At 35.6% G+C, this 18,855-nt stretch overlaps 1 protein-coding gene across 2 annotated transcripts in view; it reads right to left on the reverse strand.

Annotated features, from left to right (window-relative positions):
• Positions 1-18,855, reverse strand: part of SRP72 (signal recognition particle 72) — a 29,510-nt gene that overhangs the window by 2,907 nt on the left and 7,748 nt on the right. The window contains exons 6-17 of one of the 2 annotated variants that reach the window (XM_019469191.2): positions 17,179-17,210; positions 16,410-16,534; positions 16,259-16,316; positions 13,746-13,877; positions 12,692-12,820; positions 11,798-11,870; positions 9,888-9,952; positions 8,176-8,271; positions 7,020-7,123; positions 6,815-6,892; positions 5,746-5,883; positions 2,239-2,276 (exon numbers count right to left, since the gene is read on the reverse strand). In XM_019469191.2, the coding sequence (XP_019324736.1) occupies positions 2,239-2,276; positions 5,746-5,883; positions 6,815-6,892; positions 7,020-7,123; positions 8,176-8,271; positions 9,888-9,952; positions 11,798-11,870; positions 12,692-12,820; positions 13,746-13,877; positions 16,259-16,316; positions 16,410-16,534; positions 17,179-17,210 (1,068 nt within the window). Of the gene's footprint in view, positions 1-2,232; positions 2,277-5,745; positions 5,884-6,814; positions 6,893-7,019; positions 7,124-8,175; positions 8,272-9,887; positions 9,953-11,797; positions 11,871-12,691; positions 12,821-13,745; positions 13,878-16,258; positions 16,317-16,409; positions 16,535-17,178; positions 17,211-18,855 lie in introns of both variants that reach the window. The other variant, XM_053901548.1, reaches the window with a different exon arrangement.

An 18,855-nucleotide genomic window follows, 5' to 3' on the forward strand; every position in this document is an offset into this window, starting at 1 on the left:
AGAGGAAAAGGTCTTATTTCTAAGCATGACAGAAAATTCAGAAGCCATAAAGGAAAAGACTTCACAGATGTATCTATATAGAAAATTCTTTTTTTTCTTTTAAGTTTACTTTTTTTTTTTTTGAGAGAGAGAGAGAGAGAGAGAGAGAGAGAGAGAGAGGGAGGGAGAGAGGGAGAGAGAGAGAGAGAGAGAGAGAACCAGCAGGGGAGGAGCATGGTGAGAGGGACAGAGGATCTTAAGCAGGCTCTGCACTGACAGCAGAGAGCCCAATGTGGGGCTCCAACTCACAAGCCACGAGATCATGACCTAAGCTGAAGTCAGATGCTTAACCGACTGAGCCACCCAGGCACCCCTATATAAAGGATTCTCAACTTCATTTGGTAAGAGATATATTTTTAAGAGAAATAGCAAATATATATATGTATCATACACACACACACACACACACACGTATATATATATTTGCATACTATATAACAGAGTGGACTGATATTCTTAATGTACAAAAAGGTCTTGATAATAAATAGGTAAATGCAAAAAAAATGGGCACTGCTATTATTAGGGTAAGCCAGGAGAAATAGAAGTCCTTAATCATGTGAAAAAATGCTCTTCTACCTCACTAATTAGAAATGAAAAAGGTAACAAAATTCTATCAAACTAACAAATATTAAAAGCAGTAATACCCAGTTTTGGTGAAATAGTGAGAAACACTCAAACATTATGGCAGAAGTGTACACAGTTTAGCCTTTGTAGAGAGTGATTAAATTTGGCAGTGCCACTCAAAATTCATACTTCTAGAAATTTATCCTGCAGATATCCAAAAGACACAAGGTTACGTATAAGAATATTCTCGAGGGGTGCCTGGGTGGCTAAGTCGGTTAAGTGTCCAACTCTTGGTTTCGGCTCAGGTCATGATCTCATAGTTTGTGAGTTCAAGCCCTGAGTTGGGCTCTGTGCTAATGGCACAGAGCCTGCTTGGGATTCTCTCTCCCTCTTTCTCTGCCCCTCCCCCACTTGCTCTCTATCTCTCTCTCTCACAATAAGTAATAAACACTTAGAAAAAAAAGAATGAACATGTATCACTTCTAAGTTTTAAAAAATACTTATTTGGAAACTACAAAAAATAAGAAAGTAAGTGAAACGGCAAGTTATTTCTACCTACAGTTATCGGCTGCTCCCTTGCAGTGTCATTAATACATAAAACAAATACTTATAGTGGGCTGGATGCAAAACATTAGCTTCTGCACCATCCCAAAACTCTACTAAGATGGAAACAAACACATTAGAAAGAAAAATAGGAAAAAATATATTATCAATAAAATTTTGGAAGCAGGAAAACAGATGGAGGAATGGTAATAAACTTAGCAGACTTGAGAGACCTGAATTCTAACACAATAGTGAACAAAATCAAAAACAATGTGATTTACACCACAGATTTCCCAGATTCAGAGACAGGTAGGTGGCTCCAAGGATAACCTCTGACTAGTTGATGCCAAACATGGTAATTCTACCCTCTCCTGCTATGGACTAAAATCAACTATAGCCTAAGCCAAACAATGTATGGCATTCCCCTGGTTAATGGTTCAGGGATGGACACTGACCTATGTTGGCCCCATCAGATTAATGGGAAAGACATGGCAGCTGCAGAAAGTCCTTCTCTGAAAGGCTGGATATAAACAACAAGCTCTGTTCCCAGCCCCCACCTTTTTTTTAAGAGAGAGACAGAGCCTAAGTGGGGGAGAAGGGGGCAGGGACAGGAAGGGAGGGAGGGAGGGAGGAAGAAAGAAAGAGACAGAGAGAGAGAGAGAGAATGAATCTCAAGCAGGCTCCATGCCCAGCACAGAGCCTGATGCAGGGCTCAATCCCACAACCCTAGGGATCACGACCTGAGCCGAAATCAAGAGTTGGATGCTTAACGACTGAGCCACCCAGGCGCCCCCACATTCCATTTCATAGATGAAAAACTCAGGCAGGTATCTTAAGTAACCTATTCACAGTCACAGCAAAAGAGCAACATAACTAGAGGAACAATGTAAATTCAGGGAATCAAACTCTCTAGAGCTGTACTCTTTAAAAAAATAAAATGTTAGCTATAGTCGAGACTAAAGTCAGTGTTCAAAGACAGAAGAGAGGACAATGTATTTATGCATGACGACTTTTATATAGGGCTAAACTCAAGCTTTTAATTGAAGATTCTATAAGACAGAATCTAAAGATAAAAAAAGAAAAAACTCTTACCTTTCTTTTTTTTCTTCTTCTTTTTCAAATCTCCCTGTCTATAAAGAGAAGAAATATCATTACCATCATCATAAAATATTTAAAGCAGAATAAACGTGCAAAAGAGTGAGCTGGGCATTTTATCATAAAGGCATTTAAGATTTTATATTGTCTTGCCAAACTTTATAAACTAGCTGGGATATTAATACTGGTTAAGTTTATTTTTTTTTTATTTTTACTTTTTCCACTTTTGCATTCAAGCATATTTTATTCAAAAACAAAAACACACTGAACAAACTCTGCCAGTAGAAATTGGCCTTGGGTGGAGAGGATTCCATGCATACTGATGGAACAAGGTATCACCCAATGGAGCATCTGTCCTTCCTAAAAGAAGCCTTTAAAAACGGTTTGAGTGAGGTCATTGTTTTCAGGTTGACTGGCTTCAAGTGCCTGTGATGGAAGAGCCAATGCTGGGGCACTAATTCTGCTGCTCTTCAAGTAGCTGCAGGAACAAATATTAAATTGAGTAAGTCATAATCTCAATTCCTCTCTAGGTATTTTTTTTCCTCCTCAAATTTTTATTTAAATTCTAGTTAGTTAACACACAGTGTATTATTGTTTTCAGTATACTGGTTAAGTTTAATCAAGCTTCGTACACTGCAGCTTTTGGAAAGTGGTTTAAAAAAGAGGGCTAGCAATGTAGATACCATTTACATTGCCAAATATTAAGTCTGTGTAAAAAGGAAAGAAACTTGAATAAGCATAAAATCTACAATACTATGTTAAGTTATATGCTTGGTAAAACTAGAGAACAGGTAACTAAACTTTTAGGCAAAAGAACATGTATACATATCACACACACAAAGAATATCTCTGGGAGGGTATGTAAGACAAGTAACATTGGCTGTGACCTTGGGGAGAGGAGAGCACACATGGGTGGGAGGAAGCTTTTACTCTGTACTTCTTTATCTTTCAAATCTTGAAACTGGTAAGTTTATAGAATTTTTTAAGTAAAATCTTCATTAAGTACACTGACCAAAAAAGGGGGTGGTGGTGCTGAAAGGAGCATGAAAAATCAAGAAGACACTTCAGTAAGTATTGACAGCAGTTAAGAGGCAGACATAGAAAATACCTCTGTACATAATCATATGTGCTATATCTCTATGGGAACTATGAAACAGTGAAGCAAAAAGATGAGACTGCAACAATTCCTGCCAAAAAGTCATTCTAACAAGTCATTCAATTGTGGAAGTTCTTTTGGGGTACCCTCAAAAATAGGATATGCAACATACAGTGTCTTTATTTATTTGATGTTTATTTATTTACTTTAAAAACTTTTTTAAATGTTTATTTTTGCGAGAGAGAGAGAGAGAGAAAGAGAGAGAGAGAGACACACATACAGAGGGAGGGGCAGAGACAGAGCACGAGCGGGGTAAGAACAGAAAGAGACCGAGACACTGAATCTAAAGCAGGCTCCAGGCTCTGAGCTGTCAGCCCCCATGTGGGGCTTCAACTTATGAACCGTGAGATCATAACCTGAGCTGAAGTTGGACGTTTGACTGAGCCAAGTGTCCCTTAATGTTTACTTTTTATTTATTTTGAGAAGGAGAACGCAAGCAGGGGAGTAGAAGAGAGAGAGGGAGAGAGAGGGAGAGAGAGAATCCCAAGCAGGCTCTACGCTCAGCGCACACTCAGCGTGGGGCTCAAACCCATGAAATGTGAGATCACGACCTGAGCCAAAATCAAACAGTGGATGCTTAACCAACTGAACTACCCAAATGCCCCAACAGGGTCTTACTTTCGAGTTTCATCTCTCACCCAGACCATGCAATAGTCTTCTAAATTGCCTCTCTACTAATCACACTCTACAGTCAGACCTACAATTTCTCAAAGGTTCTCTGCAATTTCTTCTTTGCTTTTGCTTGCACTCTGCTTAATTCATCCTCTTTAAGAGTCAACACAATCACTTCTTCCTTGAAGTAATTTTTTAACCCCTGACTGTCCCCAGGAAGAAACTGTTCCCTCTGGTATACTCCTCTATGCTCTGCACAATCACAGAGCACGCAACCTTTATTGAAATTAAATGGATTTAATTTATTATTTCCTTCTGCTAGACTTAGGATTAGAAAAGGGGGCACCCGGCTGGCTCAGTTGGAAAAGCAGTGACTCTTATTCTTGGGCTGTAAATTCAAACCCCAATGCTGGATATAGAGATTAGTTAAAAATTAAATAAATAAAGAATTAGAAAAGAACTATATTCCTACTGATTACTCAACTCTGTTTTGGAAGAGGAAAAAAAATTACTAAAGATATATAAAATAGGTGTTATTTAAAAATCCCCTTAAGATCTGGCTTGAATTTTTCATTTTGATGAAGCTTGAGGTAGGACTTATATGATGAAATGGAATATGGAACAATGTAGTATCTCTGGGATGTACAATTCCTTATTTTAGTTTTAAAAACCTATTATCAGGATGACAGTGCTTTTTTTTTTTTTTTTTTACCAAATAGAGTTCATAACGAAGTTAATCATATAACTGTTGTTGATGTATTTTTTTAAGTTACAAAAAAAATTTGCATTTCAAAAGGCATTCTTTCAAAAAAGGAGAAAACAGTGAAAAATTATGAAAGCCACAAATCTGGGGTAAGGGTTATATGCCTTCCATTCTCTATTCATCCTGACTCTCTATTCATAGAATCTTAAACATTACACTGTAGGCCTCCACAGTGTTTCTGAGATGGCAACATGGGAGAGTAAGAATTGCTGACTTCTAGGGCACCTGGGTGCTCAGTCGGTTAAGAGTCCATCTCCTGATTTAGGCTCAGGTCACGATCTCACAGTTTGTGGGTTCAAGTCTGTGGCACTGAGCCTGCTTGGGATTCTTTCTCTCCCTCTGCCCCTCCACTACTCTTGCACACATGTGTGAGCTCTCTCTTTCTCTTTCTCTCAAAATAAACAGGTAAACTTTAAAAAAGAAAAAAAAAAGAATGACTGACTTCTAAGTCAATGAAGGTGGCTAATCCTTCCTCCAAATCAACAAAATAAACTTCATCTGAATTCTGGTATAGAATTACTAAATGATGTACTAAGTGTACATCAAAAACTTACAAATAAAAAAAGTAGAGAATATCCAGCCAATGGAATACTATGCATAAAAAGAATGAAGTATGTCTATACTAGGAATATGGAAAAATCTCCACGACTCAGAAGGCGGAAAACAGTAAGAACAATATATTACTCCCTTCTGTAAAAAAACAAAAAATAAACCAATCCAAAGAAAATATTTTAAAATTATCTTTGTGTGTAAACACAAAGAAGATCCTGAAGGATATACACTCAGTACTAGGGGGAGCAGAGTACACTACTAGGGGGTAAACAGGATGAGGACTAAGAACTGGGTATAGCAAAAGAGAAGGGGGACAAAGGGGACTTAAACTTTATTCACATGGAATTTTCAGAGAATGTATTTTTTATTCCTTATATAATTTAAAGTCAGCATTAGTGAATGTTACAATGAAAAACATTACCCTTGCTCCTTTGGTTGACTATCTCCAGCAACTTTTCCACCCTTTTTCCGAATGTAAGTAGCACCAGGAGAATTTTCAAGAGCCTCGACATCTACTTTCAGAGACATACTATCTGACGAGGGCAGGTGTTTACTAAGACTGGGATTGAACAGGAGTTCAGGAACACAATATATATATACATATATATGTCTGTTAAAAGAAAGACAGTTTTTGATGTCCTTTGCCAAAAGTAAAAAAATGTTCTTAAATCTTCTACAGAAAAACAAATCAGGTCATGAGGTCAATTACATATCATATACCCTGAAAAAAGAGCAATAATTTAATCATCCATTCCTTAACTCAGTGACACACTTCAAGATGGTAGCTTAATAAAATCTCCATTCTAAAACAACTACCATGGTTATACCTCATAGACTTGCTCACTATAAAGGTTTTGACTCATGGCTGCTTAGCATCCACCACTCCACCTTGGGTTCATGAGCACACCCTGATGGAGTAGAGTAGCACAGCCAATTAAGGCACTGAATCTCTCCAGTAATTGTTTGAGATGGGCATGTAACTTAAGACAGTTCAATCAAAATGACATCTCAGAATCTTTCACAACTACTCAAATAAAATATGCTTTTTCTTTTCTTTTTTTATGCTGCTGGACTTGAACCTGAAGAGACACAGCTGCATCTTGTTGACTTCATTTTTGCTTCTGGATCAAACTGTACCCCAAGATGGATCTGTTATGTTAGTTTTTAGTCATGTTGATCAATAAATTCTCATTTTTGCTCTTACTAGTTAGTAGAGGGTGTTGTTTGTTTGTTGAAACTTAAAACAGAAAAAGTCCTGCTGGGGAGTGGGCACCTGGCTGGCTCAGCTGTGGAGCCTGCGGACTCTTCATCTTGGGGTGTGATTTCCAGCCCCACGATGGTTGTAGAGATTACTTAAAAATAAAGTCTTAAAAAAAAATACAAAAAACAAAAAGCAAAAACAACAACAGAAAAAGCCCTGGTCAAATGAGGTAGTGGAAAGGATCTAGCATGCATTTGGGAGCTATCTGGAACAACAATCAAAAGGATACGCTTTTGCCTTCTCAGGATCTACAAGTGAGTAAGCAGAAATAAGCTGCGCCAGGGTGTGAATATCTTTTGGATTTTGTCTAAAAAAAAAGGATAGTAAACAGTTTATGAAACTGGAAAAAGTAACATAAACAAGAAAATAACTTATTTGTATCAAATAACAGCAATACAATTTGCATTTTTACATCTCCACCTTTCAGAACTTACTTCCATAGCTGTTCTAGGTCACTAATTGCCTCCTTTTTCCGCCCATATTTGAGTTTGAAGTTTGCAGCTTCTCTTATCAAGGACAAATGAGCAGAAGATTTGGGCTACAGGTTCAATATAAAGAGGAAAAAAAAGTTTTAAGCTAAATATCTAGCAAGTTCATAAAGTTATTATGTTCATTAGACCTTTAAGATGGACCTATCCATTACATTCCTCATCTTAAGTTATACTGAATGCATGAAACAACAAAAAATAACACACATACAGGGAGGGAGGTAGACAAATTATACAAGTGATGACCAATTTATGAATTTGGAGCATAACCTATCTCTACACTGTCTATAACTAGAAATATTTCCCCATGAGCAAATATTAAAGATATGTCACCACAGCTCTCAAATATTAACACAGTATTTCCCAGAACCCTGATATCCCTCCACTGCTAATAGTGCTAACAGTATAAATACTGTGTGAATGTATATTTATAAATTGGATACTGCCTATAAACAAACCCATAATGGAAAAAATGAAAAGTGTTCCTATTCCATGAACACATGAGATACAATTATTGCATGTATTTATTGTTTCACCAATTACTACCATCCACGAGCTCTCTCTCGACAAGATGAGCACTCCTAATGCATTCATGTATTACTGTTTTTTGAGATTATACACGAACACACACACACACACACACACACACACACACACACACACACACAGAGTTAAAACCATAACTGAGCTTCTGTTTTTAATTTTGCAGCCATTCCTATTTCTAATAACTTTACTTGGTATACTTAAAAAATTAATTTGACAGTCTAATAATATTCCATTCTTTAAACAGTGACTTGGAATATTTCAATTCACTAAGTTCACTACTTGCAGCTTTTTATTTTTTTTTAATGTTTTATTTTTTTGAGAGACAGAGAGAATGTGAGCAGGGGGGAGCAGAGAGAGGGAGACATAGAATCCGAAGCAAGCTCCAGGCTCTGAACTATCAGCACAGAGCCTGATGCAGGGCTCAAACCCATGAATCATGAAATCATTACCTGAGCCAAAGTAGGATGTTTAGCCAACTGAGCCACCCAGGTGCCCCTGAAGCTTTTTATTTTTATGTAAAAACATGCCCTCATGACAATTTATTCCATATATTTACCTGATGGTTTTGATACCATTGGATAGCTTGCGTGAAGACCTCAATGGCACTATCAATATCTTCCTCATGGCTGTACATAGTCACTAATGCAGATACCTACCCAGCCAAAAGTATAAATTAATGAATAAAATTCCTTTCTCTCCCAGAATAAGCTTTTTGAAAATGAAAAAAATTGAAGAAATAGAAAATAAAAGTTGCTAGGCTCTGTCAATACCAAATTCATCATAAAAATTATTATCTTTTTAGAGCACAGTAACTAGAAATACTGTATACAGCAGTGGTTTCCAAATGCAAAGGTAGTTATCTATAAAATGTAACTTTCCTCTTTTATTATTATTATTTTTATTATTATTAAAAAAATATTTTTTTTACATTTATTCATTTTTGAGAGACAGAGAGAGAGCACAAGTGGGAGACCCTGGGGCAGAGAGAGAGGGAGACACAGAATCGGAAGCAGGTTCCAGGCTCTGAGCTGTCAGCACAGAGCCTGACGCAGGGCTCAAACTCACAAACCGCGAGATCATGACCTGAGCCGAAGTTGGACGCTTAACTGACTGAGCCACCCAGGCACCCCAGCTTTCCTCTTAAAGTAGTGCCAGTTCACAGTTTGTTACCAGTGTATGGTAAGGTAAGTACAACAGTTGAGAGTAAGTGTTTAGAGTATTAGTTTATAAGGTAAGACATTGCTGGGACTTCCAATGTGTGATTGGTGAGGTACACTTCAGCACAGCTAATGTCCCATAAGTCGTATCTGGCCTGAACTACAAAAAGCCAGTGAAAAGCTAGCCTGGTGTGTGGAGGGACAGCATGGAGGCCCATGTGGCTGGAGTATAGTGAGAATGGGAGGGGCACAATGAGATGAGGTCAGAAAGGAAAGAGAAACAAAAAGCTGGATCTTAGAGAAAAATCAGTAAAACTGATGAACGTCTGGCTAAACTGACCAGAAAACAGAAAAAGAAGACCTGAATAGCCAGTGTCAGGAATGAGAGAGGTTCTACAGATCTTAAAGAGATAAGTAAGAAATATCGGAACAACTTTTATGCCAAGAAATTCAACAACCTAGATGAAGTGGAAATATTTCTTGAAAGGCCAGATATGAAATAGTAGGAACCTTTATGTTTGCTTCTAATATAAAGTAATTATCACCCAGTCTTTAAAATATGAGCCTTCAAAAGAGAAAGCACTACTGTTATACATTTACTGAGTGCTGACTGTAAACAAGCTGTGTTAGAGGATACAGACATGAATAAAAGTTCCTATACAATAAATGCACATACCACCAACTACAGCATTAGTCTCTGCTTTGAAACACATGCTTTCACAGCAACATCACTGATTTAAACCTGTGATGCTTGAATCATCAGAGAACTAAAAACTAAATTTGTTGGCCACTATTACTAAATTGCTTTAGTTCAAAATACCACACTGAAGACATGACAGAATAATTTAGGCTAAGAAACTCCCTATATAGGTCTTAGATTATTTAAAGTTGGCTCTCAGTGATAATATAAAGCCTAAATAGTGCCTCAAATATTTGCCTAATAAACCAATGCAAAGCAGAACATAAAGTGAGATTAAATGTATACCAGATAAATAACTATTATTTTAACTACTACTGCATTATGAATAAATAGAAATTAAATACAAAAAAATCAAACATACCAACAAACTACAATTCCATTACTTTCAGTCTTTTAATATTTTAAACTCACCATGCCTGGTTTATGTTTTAACTCTTCTATGCTTCTCAATATTAGACATGCTTTGGATATATTACCTTGAGAGATTAAAAACATCATCATCATCACACTGAAGAAAATATGAAAAAAATACAAGAAGTCACTTTGTAGTATCTCTAAATACTCAAGCTTTGGGATCTTGGAGATAATGTACTCTACTTATTCTTTTTACATATACATAAAGAAACGGAGTCCTAAAGAAACAATATACCTTGCTTACACCCACAGAGTTAATGGCAGAGATGTTACCAGAAAAGAAGTATCCCAACTCCTACCCAGTCTGTTAAGTTCTATTTCTCCTTTCGTAGACTGTCACTTAAAGGAAGCTCTACCCTAAAGACCTTGAAATATGAAATACTGTAGATGGGAGTGCAATGGAAAACTTCCTATGGTGTCAAAATACTGTTTTTTTACTCATTGCATACCTCACTAACATAACCTTTCAAAGACTTGTCACAGGAACCATGATAAGCTCTTAGTAATTTTAGTACGATAAATAATCCTTTCAAAAATAAACTGAAAACTGGAGAAGGAAAGAAAATAAGGGGAAGAGCAAGAAAAAGGAGAGGTGGGAAAAGAAAAATTAAGAGAGGAAGTTAAGGAAGTGTGAGCATGGGTAACAGGAAGGTCAATAATGTTTTTTTTTTTTAACGTTTGTTTATATTTGAAAGAGAGAGCATCTGTGCATGCCAACGTGTGCACACGAATGGGAGAAGGGCAGAGAGAGAGAGAGAGAGAGAGAGAGAGAGAGAGAGACAAAGACAGAGAATCTCTGTGCTGTCAGGACAGTGCAGAGCCTGACACAGGGCTTGAACTCACAAACCATGAGTTCATGACCTGAGCTGAAATCAAGAGTCTCAAGAGTTGGATACTTAACCAGCTAAGCCACCCAGGCGCCCGTTTGTATTTTTTCTTTTAGAGTAATCCATATGCCCAACATGGGGCTCCAGGGTTTGAACTCACAACTCTGAGATCAAGAGTCTCATGGTCTACCAACTGAGCCAGCCAGGCACCCCAAGACCAACAATGTTTCTCAATCTTGTTTTCATTACTACACACTATGGAGCCTTTTAAGACATTTCCTCCTCCCCATTGTCAATTCTCATCTTTACCCATGAAATTTTCATTTCAGCCATCATAATATCTGTAATTTTTCTGATCATCCACCAAACAACTGATCCCCACCACCCAATGCTGAGAATGCATGGTCTACACCAGAGATACAACTTTCTATGATGGAAATTTCCTAATCTACCCTGTTCAACTAGCCACATGTGGTTATGAAGCTTCTGAAATGTGTCTAGTACAAAGGAGGAACTGGCTTTTAAAATTTCGTTTAATTTTAAACTTAAAATAGTTATACTTGGATAGTGGTTACCAAATGCAGATAATATATAGCTACAGACAATCACTCAGGGTTTGTTTAGAATCATGGGCAAAAACAAAAGCAGTTTTTAAGATTCAAAAACATCAGTTTTCATTAAATTGTCTTGCCTCTTCTCCCCCAAAGATATGAGTCAAAATATAAACAAAAGATAAAGGATTAAGAAATTCTGAGAACTAGAATGCAAAGTAACCCTTATTTCATGTAGATACTACCAAGTGACAGAAGCATTTCTACACATGACATACCCAGGAAATTTGCGTTAAGCATGATTTTTTGAAACATAGGAATCCTTTGCTTCTACTGACTTTCAAGGCATATACTGAGAATCATTCTAAAAATTTAATAACCCAAGAAAAGGCTGTTTGAAACATCAATAATTATGATTCATCATCGTGCAAAATTTTTTAAATCACATAACCCACAAGTACTTCAGAATCATTTTAATCATGTTTCCATTAAAATGATATTTTAACCATGATGAAATCACTATCAATACCTTGGGAAATTTTCAGTTGTGCCATGGTCAGCTTAATTTCAGCTGCATTTTCTGGATGCTGATCTGAGAATTCCTAAAATGTTTTAGTTGGAGGGAAAAAAAAAAAAATCACACTTAATTTATTCAACTAGCTGCACACGTTTCAATTACCACATCTACACAGAATTTTAAATCCAGTTTTAAGATAGTAAAGTTCTGGTTTTAGATCAAAATTTTAATTCTGGAAAAATTTTATTTGATACCTATTTTGTTTTAAAATTATGCTCTGAAAAAAAACATCAAATTATGCTCAGAAAGTGTAATAATATCAAGTTCCAGGAAGTCATTACTAGACAAATAATAATTCAGGTTACCACATAGTTGTTTGTTTAAATAAGATACTCAAAACAGATGATATATCCTTACTGAGAACCCCTGCCTAGACAACTCTGCCCTTCAGGATGGTCCTAATTTTACCCAGTTCAACTTTCCAATGTAGTGTACCCTCAGGAATTTCAAACATGTAATCTAGCAGTTGGTTTAGAATGACAAAAACCAAGTCAGTATCTCTGTAATTGTTTGAGTTTTTAGACTGGGACTCATTAGAAAATACATTACTGAAAAAGAGATTAAGCATGTTCTGGTATTATAAACCTAAAACAAACCTTTAACTCATGCTAAATTGATCTCCAAATGAAAAGCATTCCTCAGGGTTTAGGCAAACATTAATGTAAACTTACACAAAACAAAGTGGTAGCTCAAGAATTAACTAAAGTGACACTATGGAATTTGTCTAGTGGTATATTACCTACTAGTTTTCCCATTTTATTTACAAGTTTGCAGGCTATTATAATGAAAATAAAACAAGGATGCAACTCTCTGACACCTCATTAAAAATTCAAGTAATTCCTTTACCTGAAGCAGCTCTATTGCTTTTACGTGCTGCTTTTCCCGGCAGAGCTGGGCAGCTTGGATTAATACAGGCAGGAGATGCTCAGGACTTTGGGACTGTAAACTGGCAGATATTTTGCGGCACTGTTCTGCCTAAAAGATAGTATCCCCCCCACCCCCAAATAAGTTGGTTAATGAAATTAAACAGTAAGTGAATGACCAAAAAGAAAAGGATGGGGATGGAAGAGGAGGGAACTCAGCTGAAAGACAATAGTAAGTGAACAACTATCTAGGGTGAAAGAAGTGATTTATAATATCTATTCTCAATTTTTTCCTATAGGAAAAAAATTTCCATTTACTAAATTTAAGCCATGAGCTATGAAAGTATTTAGGAAAGGACTAGCTCTAAACATTAATTTGTATGCTTAAATTCCAGAATTTTGTTAAAAAAAAATACAAGTATCAGTCTTTGCTTCAAAACAACAAAATGTATAGGTATTCCTTGCTAAAGTATCTAGACTCAGTTCTAAATAATAAAAATGTTATTGCCTCTCACTCCCACTGAAAACCTCTGTTACAGAAGAATATAAAATCATTATTTAAAATTAATGCATGTTAGAGTTAGAATTACATCCTTAGCATTTATAACTGAAGTAAATAGTACAAACTAAAATGAAAGATCTTAAACCTATAATAACAGTCGACATCTTTAATGACTTCTACTTTAACTCAGATCAGAAATAAGGTAATGAGAACATTATCTCATTTACAAGTGTGAATAATATTTTCTTTCTCTTAAAAGGCAGCTGCAGACCCTTACAAAGAATTGAGCAAATTACTTGTTTAACAAATAAAATCTATGATACATGACATTCTGAAGAACACATGACATATAAGACAAAAAATGTAAATAAGTTGTACTGATTTATTTATATGTATTTATATAACATATATATTTATTTGTCTATAAATAAAGTATACTTATATAAGACAAAAAAAATATATAAATAAATTGTACTGAGGCACCCCTTATGCCTCCAAAAGGGTTAGCCAGGGGAATTGGAGGTTTGTTACCTACCTGGTTTGTGTACATAGCAAGCAAAGCTTTGTTAAATTCTATAGCTTGCAGCTGTTTCTTGGAAAGCTTAAACTCTACTCCTTCTGCATTGGTTAATTTCACCTTCTTCTTGGAGTCAAAGACATTTTGGTCCTGACAAAAAAAAGTTCATCTGCCATTAACAGCAATCTCAGACTTTAACTCTTTTAACACTTCAAGACTTTATTACTCTTCCATTTAATACACAAGAGCGCTTGGAAGATAATACATCTACCTGGTTAGGTTGCCTAAATCTCTAAGATGCATATAAATTTGTCTTAGGTTCTTGGTTTTCTTTTGATTTATCCTTCCACTCTTAACTGCTTGTTTTGAGCTTTGTGAAGAAAAGTACATATGGACAGAACAAATCTTACATTGGAAATTAGGACTAATGACAAAGATACAAAGAAATATGCAAGCTACAAACTACGCCCTTTAGAATTTAGATAACAAATGAGGAACACAATTCATTTCTCTTTGAAATAGTCATTACGTAAGCAAATCATTAAAATTTAGAAATAAATTCACACCTCTTTTGAACCCATTTTTAGCAAAAAATGCTAATGTAATGTACTGTCTCCCCACCCCACCCCCCAACACACACACTTCTCACCTAGGTAGAAGCTCAAATAAGTTCAATTTCTCAAACTTCTATGTGGGGCAAGCACAGTGTTATTGTTAAGAGTTCTAGAATGTCACATACCTTTCTAGGATAAGGAAGACAATTAAATTACATTGCATCCTGAGAAGGCCAAACTGAGCATGTGAAGGTCTACTGTGTGCACAATATTCTTTGTTAAATAATATATCTATTTGCAAATAAATGATATCCCTATGCTTTTTAAACCAGGTCTTCTATTAGTATGAAGACTAAAAGGAAGCAAAGAAAAAATCTAGAATAAATTCTACTTTTTCTGAGTGTGAAGCTCCAAACCAGTACATATCCTTTTAATTTGTTTTCTTAGTTTCCTCCCACAAGTCAAATATTTCTCCATATGTTCACTTGCTTAAACTGTAACCCTCCTTTTCAAGGGTCATCTACAAATTGGCCAACATGGAGATCTTTTATTTCACCAATACTTCAGTTAAAAGTCAAAAAGTTTGAACAATATAATGATTAAGACTGAGTTTCATATTTCTTTGCATTACCTATAGCATCCAGCACTATTCTGAATAAAAAGTTTGTTGAGTAAAGAAAGTTTGGCATATAATTACAATGAGATTAAGATATTTAGTGTTTCACACACTCTCCTTTCCATAATCATATATCCAGGTAAAATGAATTTATCCTCACTGGCATTTCAAATAATTCATAAACACAGGCAGGTATATAATGCTATAAGATTCAAATGCCACAATCTATTTTTGGAGACCTAAACTATGCTGATAGCCTGCAACATCCTATAACTACTACTGGCCCTAATGCTATTATCTCATTTTCTGGGGATTCTCTAGATTTCTACTATAGAAGGGGAGAAGTACCATGAAGGACTCTGCAATCAGAGAATTGAATCTCTGGAATCTGAATCCAAGTTCCACCTTTAACACAGGCTGTGTGACCTTACACAAACTGTTTTAACTCCTTTCAGCCTTAGATTATATTCCTATAAATCAGAGATAAGTACTGCCACCTAGAAACGTAACTGTGAAGATGAAATGACACTTGAAAATTCACACAGCTGATCAAAAGGAATCAAATGTTACTTTTCTTATTTTCTGCTGACTTGAATTTCAAATCTGAACTTGAAATGTTCTTCCATTAAAACAGTGTTCTAAATGGTAGTTAATTTTATTAACACAGTACTCTTTAGAACTGTTTATATACACACTTGTAATATTTTACATGTAGTATTGGGAGTGGGTAGAGAGAAAACCTGTCTATGTCTCCCCTCCCCCCAAATAAAAACCACGAGAAAGAAAAAAATTATTTATATAGAAAACTTGTATTCAGACTCACTAGATGAAAATGTCACATAAAACATGCATGTTAAGCTTTCAGTTTAAGTCTAAACAATGGGCACCTGGGTGGCTCAGTTAGTTGAGCGTCTGACTTCAGCTCAGGTCATGATTTTGCAGCTCATGGGTTTGAGTCCCACATTGGGCTCTCTGCTATCAGCAGGAAGCCCACTTTCGATCCTCTTGTGTTCCCCTCTCTGTCCCTCCCCCACTCTCTCTTGCACGTTCTCTCTCGAAAAGAAATAAAAACATAAAAAAAAGTCCAATTTATTTTTCAAAACATAGATTCTCTACATTATTATAAACTGGTAAAAGGCCAAGATTTTAAAGTCCAGAGTCTGTAACTACAAAAAAGTTTTATTATCTGAATATGGCTTGCAGAATCATCATCATTATGAAAGTTAAATAACACTCTCCATTGTAATTTTGCTATAACTGTACTGTGTCATGGAAAAAAGAACAGTTATCCTAGGGCAAAGCTGAGGTACTATGTTTTCAATGTAAAATATAAGTATAAGAAAGCCATGGATAGCCCATACCTTGTTAATAGTAATGATATTATTTGCAATCACAGCCAGCAATCCCACATCTGTTGGCCTGTGAACAATAAACAACAGTCAAAAAGGAACAAACATTTACAAAGAAACTTCATCCTCTATAAAAGGCATTTCATTTCAATAATTTACTTACTTTAGTTTTATTATCTGATTGTAAAGTTGCAACGCCTCCTCTGTACGACCCTGAAGCTGCAGAATATAGGCCATCTGCCCATGAATGATGGCCAGTTCTGCCTGTGGGTCTTCCTCAGTCCCATCCTAAGTAGAAAAAGAAACTTTTTTCCCCTGTAAATTCTCCAAATTGATCTTCACAATTACCAAGTGTTCCAAACATTCAAAAGATACATGATCTCAAAGACAACATGTAATTTTCAGAAAATTTCCCTTACTGTCAGTTTTGTTAAAATTTAGGAATCCGATAAAGGGGATTCCTAGAGTAAACTGCTGTGTCAACAGGTATGAGCTAGAAAACAATAAAAGATTGGTGAAAAAGCTAACAGCTATAAGGACTCTGTAATGAAACTACTTCACAGCTGTCTTTAAGGTACTGCACTTAAAACTGAAAATCGTTGACTACTGGATTATTTGTGGTTCATTAAAGAAATATGCATGGAATTCCTATAAAAGGACCCATATTCAAAGAACTGAGCCTTATATCTAAAATAAGACAATGAATTTATATTAATATGAATTTAAAATAAAACGTATAAGGCATATAAAAATTCTGTTATTGTAATTTCTCAGCCTGAGACTCCATCAAATAACTGATCAAGAGGGTTTCTATTCTATTTGTATGAAATAAATTACCTATTTCAACAAGTTAATAAACACTACAACGAAGCCCCCTATAAATTCATGTTAGTCAGAAGTGTAAAATCTAGGTTTAACAATGGAATACTTACAGAATCTTCTGATAATGAACGGCGGCAAAGATCTATAGGAAAAAAATGGTTTTAAAATTAACATTGCAGGGTAACTCCCATTCCTTTCACCATTCCAAAGGACAAGAATTAAATTCTTAGGAAGAAGATTTCAAGATAATTTTAATAATAAGCAAACTTGAACTTTATTTAAAAAAAAAAAAAATTTTTTTTAACGTTTTTATTTATTTTTGAGACAGAGAGAGACAGAACATGAATGGGGAGGGGCAGAGAGAGAGGGAGACACAGAATCAGAAGCAGGCTCCCGGCTCTGAGCCATCAGCCCAGAGCCCGATGCGGGGCTCGAACTCACGGACCATGAGATCGTGACCTGAGCCGAAGTCGGACGCTTAACCGACTGAGCCACCCAGGCGCCCCAAACTTGAACTTTATTATTACCATCAACTATGTCACATAAATATTATCAGTTTTCGTTATTCTAGCTCTCTGGCATTTTTCTTTCATTTGTAATCTCTAGGTTAAAAAAAAAAATTTTAGCCTGGGTGCCTCAATCGGTTAAGTGTCCAACTCTTGATTTCAGCTCAAGTCATGATCTCACGGTTGTGGAACAAGGCCCCAGGTTGGACTCTGCACTGACAGCATGGAGCCTGCCTGGAATTCTCTCTCTCCCTCTCTCTGTCCCTCCCCTGTGCACACATGTGCTTTCTTTCTCTCAAAATAAACATTCAAAAAAAAACAATAAAACAATTTTAAGGGAATTAAAAAATATAAATGTAACAAATGTTGACTGCAAAAAACCAATGACAAAAAAGTATTAAAACAATGACAATAATTTCACCACCAAAAGAACCACTATTCGCATTTCAATTACTATTTTCTAAATGCAAATGCACAGCTACTGTTAAAATGAAACAGATACATTCTACATACTATTTTGAAACCCCCTTCCTCATCTAATAATATGTGGATATCTTCAGATTATAGTAAATATAGATCTACATTACCATGCAATCATTTAAAATAATAATAATCTATTTTGTGGTTATGGTAAAACTTAGCCAATCCTCTTATAGGACAGAAACTCATCATGCCTTAAATTTCTTTCTTATGACTACCCCTTCAATTAGCATTCATAAAAATACATATATGAACTTATCTAATTATTTTCTTAAAATAAATTTCATTTATCTAATTATTTGCTTTTAATTAATCTGATTATTTTCTTAAAATGAAATCCTTGGATCAAAGGGTAAGCAAATTTTAAAATCTGCTACATATCACCAAATTGCCCACTGCAAAGTTGGCACTACTTTATACTCAAATCTTCCATGTATAAGAATATCCTTTTCCCATACTACTGTCAATACTAGGTATAATCAAGAAATTATAATTCTCAAACATATACCTCGTTTCACCATTTTTTCCTCTACACCATTTACTGCAGTCCCTATATCACGTTTATAGCTTCCAGGGAAATATGTATTCAGAAGAAAAGTTTACATGTTCCAGGAGTTGAAACCAGACATAAGTTCTCTAATAGGCTATTTTTCTTTTTTTCTTAATTAAAAGCTTGTTCAGAGCATGTAAATGCTATATATGGAAACATGTTAAACGGAGTTAAGATGTGCTTGAATAGTGTCACCAATATGTACCCACACAGTCACACTAAATTATCATTATACTTGAGTACCAGTTTAA

The sequence above is a fragment of the Panthera pardus genome, unplaced genomic scaffold (assembly GCF_024362965.1).
Source record: "Panthera pardus isolate Hobbes unplaced genomic scaffold, ASM2436296v1 HiC_scaffold_13, whole genome shotgun sequence".
NCBI classification, from domain to species: Eukaryota; Metazoa; Chordata; class Mammalia; order Carnivora; family Felidae; genus Panthera; species Panthera pardus.